At 36.6% G+C, this 12,911-nt stretch overlaps 1 protein-coding gene across 15 annotated transcripts in view; it reads right to left on the reverse strand.

Moving 5' to 3' along the window:
* The window catches only part of HDAC9 (histone deacetylase 9), a 459,183-nt gene that overhangs the window by 177,292 nt on the left and 268,980 nt on the right, over positions 1 to 12,911 (reverse strand). For 14 of the 15 annotated variants that reach the window (XR_005566228.1, XM_027738932.2, XM_027738931.2 and 11 more), the window contains one exon: positions 6,213 to 6,491. Coding sequence is in view for 14 of the 15 variants with exons in the window: in XM_027738932.2 (XP_027594733.2) it covers positions 6,213 to 6,491 (279 nt within the window). In the remaining variant the exon portion in view is untranslated. Of the gene's footprint in view, positions 1 to 4,204; positions 6,492 to 12,911 lie in introns of those variants that run through there. The other variant, XM_027738943.2, reaches the window with a different exon arrangement.

The raw sequence follows: 12,911 nt of genomic DNA on the forward strand, positions 1-12,911 counted from the left end.
TCCTGGGGATCCAAGGGTCACAGGCCAGAACATGAGAGGAGACATTATGCACTGCTTTCTGCCTTAGAGCACCTATGTCTCAAAGGCATTCAGGCTGAGCTACTCTTCCAAGACATTAAACAACAGAGTTTTATGAAGACTTAGCCAGCAGTAAACTGAGGCATGCATTAATTCACTCTTTTATTTTAAAGGAAGGTAGAAATTGAAAACTCTTATGTTTGCACATACATGTGGCTGACAGGGAAAAAGACATTCAGAGTTCAGAACAGAATTCTTCCCAAATGAAGCATTTAAAGAAGCAGCTTTCCAAGAACACATAATCCTCTTCAATGACAATATTAATAAAAATCCATGCTGTCTGATACAGCAAATGATGAATTGCCCAAAGGTATGAAAGTAGCATCTCTGACTGTCAAAATGTGTGGTGATAATTATTGGGATCTGGACTTATAAGCTTTGGATTCATGCTATTTATGTACCCCTGATAAAGGAATTGCCCCAGAGGTCTCTCAAAAGGCTGCTTTCTGTGACAAAAGGGAGCAGTAACGAAAGTATCAAGGTGTTACATAGTAAGTATCTGAAGGAGGAAAAGAAGCATAAAATATCTTGGATCAAAAAATAAAAGCAGTGCCAACATTATTCCATGCAGGTACCAATCAAATGAAATAATTGTTTTATACTGTAATGCCACATGGTCAGTCAGACAATTCAGTTCTTGAATTAATTTTGTGATAAAATAAGTCTTATTGCCTTCTGTAACAGAAATTTTACAATAGGAGACACACAAAAATAATAATCTCCTTGGCAATTATTAATATACTAAATCTGATGCTTCCTAAAAAAATGGATCATTTTCAAATCCAACTGGGAAAAAGTAATTACTTGTGATTATTGTCATTATTATGCACTTTCACATAGAATTGGCATTAAAAAAAGAGAACTGTTCTTTCTGTAACACAGTTTTTAGAGACCACAGTTGGAACCTTGATAGAGATGGATAGGCCCTTAAGACTCAATACGAGAGCAAGCAGGGTAAGTATTCAGAGGGGAATTCTTTGCGTGTAGATGAATGAAAAGTTTTCACAAAACAAATCCAGCTACACAGCTCTCCACCCCCTTGCTCCATCCACACTAGCTGATTACATGTAGTTAGCTTTAGTGCCTGTTTGGTCAGTGTCATCCCCTGAGAAAAAGCTGGAAAAGATTTATGGGTTTGATCTGAGAAATTTTTCAGATACTGCTTAATAAAATAAGACACTGCATCAGTTGCAGTAGTAAGGATTGCCCAGTTTAGGGCATGCCACCTGCAGTGTACAGAGGGGTACTTTTAACATCATATCCTCCAAGCAATCTCCTTGGTATTTCGGGGCTATGTACTGTTAAGAGTCAATGCAGTCACCTCAAGACAGCTATGGAAAATAAAGTAAAACAAGTGCAACAAAGACTCCACAGCCACATTTAAAACATCTCAATCAGCTAATTAAAGCACTGGATCACTTACAAGTAAGTATCTGGTCTGTCAAAACAACTCTAGTGACTAAGGCCCCTGAGAAGCCATCACAGTGAATTCCTGAATGATTTCAAGTTATTAGGCTAGTACCCTTTTAACTCTCAGCTGCTGCTGAAATAACTCTTGGGGGGCTCCAACAGATGTGCATGCCCATAGGTAGCCAGGGAACTTATACTGTATGGGCTAGATGAGTTAGGGGTGCAGAATCAAAAGAAGCAGAAGGAATATGACACTTGAGCTCAGCAAATGGGGACCAGAAACTGGGACAGGTTCTAAAAGATGCACCTTCCCAGTCCTGTCTGTGTGGGCAAGTGAGTAAGCATGGCTGAGAAACCCAGCTTTTCTGGTGGCTGTGCAGTTTGAAATACTTGTATTTTTTGTTTTTAAATCTTATTCCAAATTAGGCTGAATTAGAAGAGAAAAAAAATACAAAACACAGTGTCTCCCAAATAGAGTGGTAAAATCTGGTCCAGAGAAGATAATTTCATCCAGGATGTTCTTCTTTTTGCCTGACCAGCAATTCAGCAGATGGTGTTCTAAGCTATGTTCTTCCACTGAGAAATGAGGTACAGAAGCTCTGTTACCACCCAGATGATGGGAACTGTATAAGGAAATCAGAAACTAAACAAATAAATGAAAATCAAACAAACATTACTTAAGTGGATAAGTAGGACATGCTGCTAGTGGGACAGAATACAGTAAGGAAATTAACTTGGCTTAGCTAATTTTGGCTGCAAAATGTGAAGTGTTCATAAGGGGGAGAAATTTTTAGATTGCTACTTGGGACTAACGGTTACAGATTTCTACCTCAGAATGCCAGTGAAGATAAAAACAGGGTATAGTTTGCTTAAGTAACATGGAGTAAATCTTAGCAATCCTGATGATAATGAAGATGAAATGAAGATAGTGCACAAATGAATAGTGATAGTGTCTGAAGTGCTCCTGCTTTGCTGAGGCATTCAGCTTTTAATCCTATTTTGTTAATGCCAGAAGATAAAAAAAGAACTATATGATGTTATAGTACCTACTTTCCAGTAATGTGGGTCTGGGTGGGTATGTAAATATTATGAAGCATTTTCCCTCATTTAGGAGCAATTACTTCTATATTGGCAGCTATACTGGCTTTATTTTTTTTGAACAATGGGACAGAATAAACATATACTGTTAAAAAAAAAAGAGATGCACATCATTCTGGGAAAAAGATAAGGCTTGTGAATTGTATTAACTTATTATTTTCTTCATTATGGGGGCTTTGATGCATGATAAACAAATAATTTAGGAAAAAATCTATGTGTAACCTCTAACACAGGAATGTTGTAAGTTGAAAACATCTATGGCTTTTAATTTCAACATGAGTATTTAAACAAATGGAATCTCAATAAAATCCCATTGAAAGCATGATTTACTTATAGACATAGGATTCCAAATCATTATAAACAAAAGAGCAAGCAGTATAATGTTATGCTGTTTAGACTTGTTTTAAGCTTTCCTAAGCTAAAACTTGACATTTTATGTTTTTGTGGGTGTATTACTGATGAAACATTACTTTGCAGTGAGTATAATTGAATTTGATTTACAGAACTATTTATTCTTAAATACTTACGTTGTTGAAAGCATTTTATTTTAGTTAAAATTATACCAGAATCAAAGCTGCTTAGAGCCAAATGATCAGTTAAAAGAGCTAGAATGCAACAATTTTCCAAAGTCTTTTGGTAGTAGTAATTCATGTACTGTAGCAACAGGGATTGCTAGACAGTACAAGCTGTTTCTCTCTGTAGATCCTAAGCAAAGTTCAGGAAATGTCACATAGCATTTAACATATTCATGGAAGTTCTCTACAGCAGGACTTCACTGTCTTATGCTTTAAAGTCTGCCAAGTTCCTGGATTCTCTCTTCCCCAACATATTTACAGGTGGACTCCTGCTTTGCAAAGGTCTTGATGACTATCAAAGAGGTCAATACAAGCACATTTTCAGATCAGGGGTCTAGGCAGCTTTTAGAAATATCACGGAAATTATTTCAGTTTGTTTGAATTTTGGATAATTAGAAGCCAAGGCACTGGGATTCACTTTTACCTTTCCTATATGGTACAATATATGATCACATGTTCAACACAGATGTCATGATGGGAAAATGAGCATGCATTGATACTATTCCACATTCAGTAAAACTTATAATGGCTGATGTAGGATAAAACAAGAGACTAAAAAATAAAGACTTTGTGTAACTATTGTAAGAATACTGTAATAAAAACCTTGTTCCTGGAAGTTTAAATTGTTTCAACAATGTGTAGCAAACATATTTTGTTATACAAAGCAAAAGCACAACTAAGTTATCGAATTTACACAAAGTCAGATATGTGAAAGGGGATCTTTTAAAAAAAAACTTTATTTGAGAAAGGAAGAGACTTATATCAGAAGGCAAAAAAAAGGGAACATACAAACAGGGATCTTTTAAAAAAAAACTTTATTTGAGAAAGGAAGAGACTTATATCAGAAGGCAAAAAAAAGGGAACATACAAACAGAATATATTTACAACACAAAACAAGAGATCACCTCTAAGGGTGTAAATTATAATAAATACAGTAGATTTAAAATGTAAGAGACAATAATCAATTAGAAATGTGGTTGTTTAAACCCAGTTTTCCTTTTCACTGGTTCCAGGTAGTTTCTCTTATTTTAATTTTATATAAAAATATCTTTTCTCTTTTGTGAATACATGTCTTTGAAGAGATATTGTACAAAATTCTTCTCAATCGCAAGTTTCTCCCCAAATGTATTTTAAAGATGCACTATCCCTTTTAGATAAGGCTGAAGTTAGATTTCAAAGCAAATTAAAAATACACAGAATGGGAAACACATATAATTTCATTCTATATCCTTCACTTTTTGAATGTGAATGCGATTTTTTTCATCCAAGATGGAGAAAGATTTCTGTTCAAATATGAAGCACACATAAAAATCACCTGTGTTTTCTCAATTAATAAATCTTTTCTATCTATTGAGGCCTTTTGTGTTAACAGCAACTATTTAGTCATTTGTTTGGAGATCTTCTAGGAAAAAGGATAATGTATCTTTTTAGAAGCTGCAACATTTTAGAAGAGATTTAATCATATTAGAGCATAATGTAAATAACACATGCTAATAACATATTTTAGAACAATTTCTACATTTGGCAAAACAGCTATCTCTTTTGAAACAGGATACTGCACCTTAAAATACCTCAGCTTTAGAAATATAAATATTTTTAATAGAAAAAAAACCTGACAAGGAGTCCAGGTCAGTTTGGGATTATCCATATTAAAGGGGATCTTAATACAATGAATCTTTAACTAGCTTAACAAAAGTAAACCTATAAAACAAGGTAAACATATCAAAAGGGAATATGAAGGAAATGTTTCACTGGAAAGCTTCCTTAACAATTTCCCTACTCGCTTTGTTATTTTCTTTGACAATAAATCAATTCATAGAGTGCCTTTAAAAACAGAGGGAGCGCTGCCCCGTCCCCCCCATCTCCCCCCAGCCCGCATTCCTCAGCACATGAATCACTTGGGCTTCCTGTTTCCATAAGGCATTTCCTGCCCCCCCTCCCAAAATCACTTTTCTGCAGGAGAACAGCAGGGACCTGACAAAGCATTGACTTAAATAAACAGGGCCTTGCACAGCACCCAGCCTTGCTCTGCCTGATGGTACAAGGACGGAAAAGGACGCCAGCTCGCGGGCTGCACACACGCACTGCGCCTCTCAGCTCTGGGGAAAAGCTCCCAGAGAAGCTGAACGAGCCCTTTGTCAAGGTGGCATTTTATGCACAGTTGTTATTTTAGGATTTGTCCATGAGACCCCGGCAGGAAAGGTTATGCAATATTTTACGATTAGTCTTCATTTAAAAAAAAATAAACAAGTGATTGGATATCAGATGATAACGATAACGTATCTGTGCTTTTCGTGCAATGTCCTAATAACTGACTGGAGCCTAATGCTGCATTTTGCTTCTCACCAGTACTTTCATCTGCTGCATTTAAGGATGTCTCTGAGGACATTATCATCAAATAAGACAGAATGAAAAATTAACCAAGCAGTGCAAAAAAGAAAACAATGCAATTTTAAAACAGTGCCTTGCTTTGCCTCTTTATATCCACCTTGTACTTTTCTCTAAATTAACTTTATACATCAGCCTGGGACCACCGATATAGCAGTCAGTACCTGTCTACTGGGGAAAAAAATACCCTAATGTTAACAGTGTTCAAGACTACGGTATGATACAATATATACAGACAGCTGAAAGCAAAAGTCAGAGGATTCAAAATCAGAGCAGAAGAATGTTTCATCAATCAGGTCTGGAAACTAGTTCCAGCAATTGCTGATCTCAACAGGCTAAGTGATACAAGATCTCTTTCACTAAATCTAAGCGATGTAAGGTAATTCTGGGTTAATACAAAGTCTATCAGCTATTACGCAGATATATGCAGAATAATTGACTGCAACAGGTAGTTTCTCAATTAGTGGCCATAAGGATGAACTTCACTATGTTTTCAAGTGTACATACAACACTTCTGCACTTGCTAAACTCTTTGAACAGCAAATCAGGATTTGCTAGGTCAGTGAATCAAAACACAATTGCTTATCAAAGCCTAGAAAATGCATGTGATGTTCAGATAATAACCTTAATTACAAATCCTGGAGCTAAATCTTTGCCTATTACCTGTTGCATAAAAGCAGCTTGCTCCCCAGATTCCATTTGCTGGGTTTGAACATCCTCATCACTGTCCAGTGGCTCCTCTTTGACTTTCACAGCCCCCACCTGCTGTCCTATTCTGTCATCCACACCAGCACTGCTGCTCTCAGCCCTAACGCTGGCACTGCTGGCACCGCTGGCGGGAGCTCGCTCTTCCTGCATGGAGTGATCACCGTGAAGCTCTTCTTCAGCTTCCTCCAGGTGACTGCCAGGCTGCTTGAGCTGCTCAATGGACTTAGAGAGCATCTGGAAAGAGAAGAGGGGAACAGTTACCGACTCCTTTCACTTTTGCCAAACACCAAAAAGTACTAGATTTGCAGGGACAAAACTAAAGCTTCTGCAGCAAACCCATGTAGCTATGCACTGCCAAAGTATTGATGTACAGGGAAAAAAGAACAAAAGTCCCTAAGCAAAAGGTCACTTCTTATTCTGCAGTAGAAAATACCGTGTATATGGAGTGCTATATAATAATAATAAACTAAAAATCAGGCAGAATAATGAAAACATCTGTTAGACTGTTACAACCGGTAATCAAGAGAAATTTCTCTCCCTTCATACTCTTCAAACGTGAATTCAGAAATACAATCTTACAGTTAATTTTCCACAACACAAAATAATAAAGAACAATAAGGTATAAGAAAATGAGTAATCTGGTTAATGTTTTGTTATAAGCAAATTAGGGAATGTTCACACAAACTTCTCAATCAATTAAAGCTTGAAGTCACTGTAAGCCAACAAAGGAGCAGTGACAAAGAGCTGGCGTCAGTCCCCTATGGCGTGGCACACAGATACTACAAGCACATCTATCCATGACTGGAAAGACCACAGATTTTGTGGTGCATTGTACAGGTATCCCAGTTTCATCAATAATGATATAACACAGCTACCCAAAATACACCATTACCCAAGTTACACCATTAACTGCTATTGTAAAGCTCTGCTGAAGTGCCAGAGGCCTGAGCGTTGCAATCACATGCAGTTTACATTTTGCTATTTAAGATAAAGCCAATGAATTGTAAACTAGTCCAAAATTCCCACTTTATTGAAAGAGGCACAAATCAGACAGGTAAGTAAGAATTTCCAAGGGGTCAAGTAATTATCATTTATTCAACTGCCCCCCTTGATTTCAAGCAAATACTGCTCATCATCATCAAAGTCAAATATCCTGAGGGGAAAAATATACCTTTTACCATTACTCTTACATACTTTCCTCTTCCCATCTGCCTCCCTCCCAAAATACCAAGTCTTTAAAACTGAGTTTTAGCTAGTGTCATATACTGAGTTACTGGATGGCTTCACTATACCTACTTTGTCACAAATCATAGACCATCCAGTTTCATTCAGCTTGCTAATGCATACAGAAAAATGCCACCTCTAGTGCAGGGCAGGTTTGTCATGTAAACTATGATGAAGAAGCTACAGCTGGATTTAGGAACTCCCACAAAATCCACAAGTAGAGCTGAAAGATCAGTTTATGCAGTCCCAGTTGATGCTCTGATGCATACACCTCATCAGTGGAGAAACAAATCCACAGTGGAAGCCTGCCTGACTTCTGTCACAGCAAACCTTTATTTTTGGGGTGTAATGGGAGTTTAATGGTTTACTAAAAAGAAACAAACAAAAAATCCTTTTTCATTACTTTAGTAACTGGCAAATCACTATATGTGTATCCTGCATGCTGCAGGTGGCATGCTCTAAACTGGGCAATCCTCACTACTGCAACTAACGCAGTGTCTCCTTTTATTAAGCAGCATCTAAAAAATGTCTCAGATCAAATACATAAATCTTTTTCAGTTGCTTCTCAGGGGATGATGTTGACCAAAAAGGCACTAAAACTATTTTCATGCAATCAGCTCAGGTACACTCCTCTCTGTCACTTAGTTATTATATAAATTATTATTATTTATTAGTTAAACATCCTCAAACAAGAAGAGAAAGACAAGTAAGGCTGTGTGGCTGGCTACTAGTGAGCAAATACAAGCTGAAACATCTGTGTGACATATAATCATATACAGCTACAAGAGTTACTGAGGCTGATCCATCTGTAAACCATTCCATGTGCCAGTTACTTGACACCAGGTGGGTTATTCTGGAGGGGAAGCCAAGAGAAAATGAGTGCATGTCCACAGCAAAGTTAAGACGCATATTTAGCTCATTACTGCTCTCCTTTCTTTTATGCTTTTTCACTTTTATGTCAGGCTTTTTTTTATTCACACTGCTGTATGGGCACAGATCTGCTGCTGAGCTTTCTGAGGCAACTCATGATGGACTGCAGTACAGAATGAATACAGAGATCACCTTCAGACACTTTCTGCATGCAGCCAGTGGAGTGAACAAGCATACATAAGGGGGCTGCAGAGACTCAGAGTGGTATTTGTGGACATTTCAGTTTCCACTGTTCCTGTTTTGGGGCCTCTTCCCATGCCATGGAAGCCAGCAGGTGATTTGCTCCAGACTTCAGCCACAGGAGGAGATAAACAAATTAAATTTTCTAAAAATCTGTGAAATGTGTTTTTTAAAGACAGCTTGGCCCCAGTACTTATTCCAGTACTATATTAGCAGCACTACCATGAGACTGTTCAGTTCTCCTAAGCCATAAACATCTTATTTTATATTATATCTCTTGGTAGTACCATGGAAAATTATGTATCTGGAGACAGATGAAGATAGCAGTTTAGAGTCAGTAATTCTATCCTTTCTCTCTATCTGAAGATGGATTACACAGCAGAAAATGAGTTCTGAGTGAAACACTGCTCAGGTCTTTTCACTGTGTAGCTGGATACTTCTGCTTACATTTAATGTTTAAATTTTTCACTTGAAATCCTCACTTTCCATTTTTTTTCTGAATTTATCAGTAGGTACATGGAGGACTTTCTCCTCATTTTAATGCATATTTTTTATTTTGAAAAAGTGATTGTTTAATCTGAGTTTTAATAAAACTGCATTTAAAAATAATAACAAAACTATTATTTCACTAAGAAATTAAGAGTTGTACATACTGGTTATCTTTAACCAGTATACTTTACTGTTATCACTATTCCAACTAAAGCAGTCACTAGAAAAATGGTTTCATGCTAATGTAACCTTTTTTTTTTTTCTTTTATTTTCAGGAAATTAAACTGTAAGGGATACTCATGAGCCAAAGTAAATAGTGGCAGCAGAAGAGGAAGCATTTACAGACATCAACTCCACTGTATAACTGCAAGAGTCCAACCAAAAAAAGTCATCAAACATAATCTAACCTGCTTGCTTGTATAGAAAAATGGAAGACTAAGTGTAAATAATCTGAACACTTCAACAAACCATTTTATAGGTCCTTCAGTTGCAGCCCCTGCCTTTGTTTCTCCTTTGAAATTATAAGCTCTTGTAAAATGCATGATTTTAAATAAAATGTCTTTACAAAGAGACAAAACATGAAATTCTGCAACAGCCACCCCATAATTTCCATCCTTAGTTAATTGTTCATTTGAAATACATGGCAGTTGTTTCTAAGAACTCATGTATATACTTCCTGAACACATTTTTCCCCCTTCTTTCCTATGATAATCAGACTACTTTGACCAGCTATATCTGTTGTTAGCTGTACTGAAAATAACTTGGCACCTGCTTACTGTTGTCTCTGTTACTCGTGTAGTACAACATTTCTAAGGGATATATTTGTCTTTCAAAATCATTCTTCTGCATTATGGCTTAAACATTAGTTCTTAAGAAAGGAGAAAATGCTCTGGGTATTTTCCAATTCCAAACACAGCCAACTCTTGCTGTAGTTTTGTCCAAATAAACACCTGCTGTAAGCAGTATTTGGAAGAATACCTCTCACCTTCAGAGGATGCTAGTCAGATGTGTAAGCTGCAAAGCCAAAACCATAGTGTAATAAGTTTAATGAAACTAGATTAATTTACTACCGTTGAACCTGATCCAGTCTGCCACATTTCATTAAATATCATTCAGAGAAATGAATGATTAATCTGGGATTAACTGTATCTTTTCAGTATTTCTACAAATAATCTTCCTATTTTTTCCATCAATAAATCAATATAAATTTCTGTATTATTTTTTATTTTTATTAAGAGAGATTGGTCAACTATGAACATTATCTAAAGCAGTAATGAATTTTCACTTCCTATATATTTTTTACCTCACAGTCTTGTGCAGCCATTGCTTCCCCTATCCAAAGATGTTTTAAACCAATTCACATGCTGGAATGAAAACTGAAATTCAGGTATTTCTTATCTAAGCTTTAGCATTATCCATACAGCTCCCACAATTTAGTGCACACTATCAACTGCCCCATTATTTTAACATTTACTTTACCATACTGAGAATTTTACCACTGAAAAAAAAATTGTCAAAATGCTATGAATACACTATTTAAGAACACAAATAGAGTTCCCACACTAATCAAATAAAATCTTGGTTCCAGCGAAGACCATGCTAGTTTAGCTTCAGCAGAGGCAGGCCTTATTCATCATACATGACAAAAATAACTTTTAAAGACCAAGGGCTTTTATTCATGTACTCTTCACATAATGATTTCTGAGATTTTCTTGGACACAGACTTCTGCTAGGGGCTTTGCACTTATATTAGTTATATCAAAATACATTTTTTTTTTTTTTTTTCTAGTGGCAGGGTCAAAGCTTACTAGATATACACAAATGATATCATGATTTTAAGTTTTTTTTATGGTAGTAATGGTCTTCTGGTACCCAATTGCACTACTTTTAATAGGGAGTTTTGGATTTTGAACTCCCTTTATTGAGCAGAATGAAGATTTGCAATGGTGATCAAAGGGTGTTATGAGGAAACAAGCTGTCATTTGGACAGAAGTATATTAAAGCTGACAATGGCAAAGCCGATCTTCCCTAGGACAAGCTGAGTTCAGGTTACTTCACATTCATTACTAATTCTGGGACAACGGTTTTTACCTACTTTTGGATGGGATGTCAACATTTGCAGAATGTTTTCAGAAGGTCAGTGTACTAGATCCCACAGGTATACATGCCAGACTTCAGTGGAGATGTATACCATTTCCCACATCAAAAGCCTGGCATCTGACAGCTGACCAGAAAAAATCCATAGGGGAGCTTCTCTTTGTTATGAAGGACAGAGGCACACCTTTTGGCAATGATTTGTTTCTTTTCAGAATGGAAATGATCCAAGGAAATCCTCTACCTCTGACCTATGTTAGATTTTGCTTGTTATCACCCTCACATCAGCACTGGCTTGCTGCTGAAGTATATTTTTTCCTCGAAAAAAATAAATGGGTTTTTTAAATACAAGAACAACAGGGCGGGGAAAAACTGGTTCTCTTCCTCTTTTTGTTGTTACAGCAAGAATCGCCTACAGGTCAGCCAAAAAGATCTGACCAAAACCAGTTTTCAGGCAGCGCTGATACATGCCACGTGATCTTAGTTCAGGGCAAATATTCAAAGGAAAAAAAATGGAAACAGAAACAGAAAAGAAAAAAGATGATATTAATTTGTTCTAAGCTCTTGATCAACTGCCATTTCATAGTCTTGTCAGTTTAAAGTGGTTCTGATCTTTATCACCCAAACTTTTAAGAGAATGTTTGAGTATTCCTTATTAAATAAACCCCCTGCATTTTCCATGACTGAAAAGAAGGAAATTATATCTCTGCAGATTTCATTATACAGCCTATGAACAAGAGAGTAAGGGACAGAACAATAGAAAATAACAAGTTCATGTGTTCACTTGATACATACCCAGTCTTGTCCTAAGAAATGAGAAGATATCGGTTGTTTTCCTACCTGATCTAGAATATCTGCTGTTTAAAGTTTCAAATAACTATAACTCTGCTTTGCAGAGTTTGACTGTAGAGCCATACAAATTATGTAATGAACAAATAACTTCAACTGTGAATAGAGTTAAGTTTTAAGACTGAAGAAAGTATGTTCCACCATGCTAGCAGAGTACAAAAGCCTTATATAGGCACAGGTGTTCAATTTGAATTTTTAGCTAGAGGATTAAAGAATATAGCTTTAAATTCAGTACATAAAAGCTACTTCACCATTTGATTTTTTTTCACTCTCTTTTCTGTGGGCTACCCCCAAATTCCAGTTTTTAAAAATCAGGTTCTGTAAGTACATAAGAAAGCCCCCGGCCTTCTGCAAAGGACATACACAGTTAGAGTGCTGACATTTTTCAGTACTATTCACCAAAATGATTCTTCAGAGAATGGAGAAGAACCTAGATGCTGCAAACTGTAAAGTCTGATAAACCACACACATCCTCAGATAACTCACTGCTTCTATGGCTGCCACGTGATCTCATTCCTTCTCAGGTATTTTCTGCTCTGCTGAGTTACTGTGCTCCTGAAGAAGGCTGACTGCTCTGGGAGTAGGGGTAAAGGAGACTGCTAAGCTATTGGGGCATAAGTAGGTTACAGAGGTTCAAGGTAGAGAAAAGCCCTAAGATAAACTAAGTTTCTACTATCTGCATATATGTATAGCCAATCATCATGGCTAGGCTTCACGAACGAAGATTTAGGAAGGCTCTATTCACGTTTGTTACAAGCTAGGTTCACCAGGTTTTAAAAGAAGGAATTTTATTTTGTCTCTTCATCACAAAGAACCATGTGAGAATGAAAGTGTATTTCAAGTATGAGAGGAAATTATTCTCATTAATGTGTATTTTCATTGTAGTTT

The sequence above is a fragment of the Pipra filicauda genome, unplaced genomic scaffold (assembly GCF_003945595.2).
Source record: "Pipra filicauda isolate LSUMZ 115617 unplaced genomic scaffold, ASM394559v2 scaffold66_size7647185_pilon, whole genome shotgun sequence".
NCBI classification, from domain to species: domain Eukaryota; kingdom Metazoa; phylum Chordata; class Aves; order Passeriformes; family Pipridae; genus Pipra; species Pipra filicauda.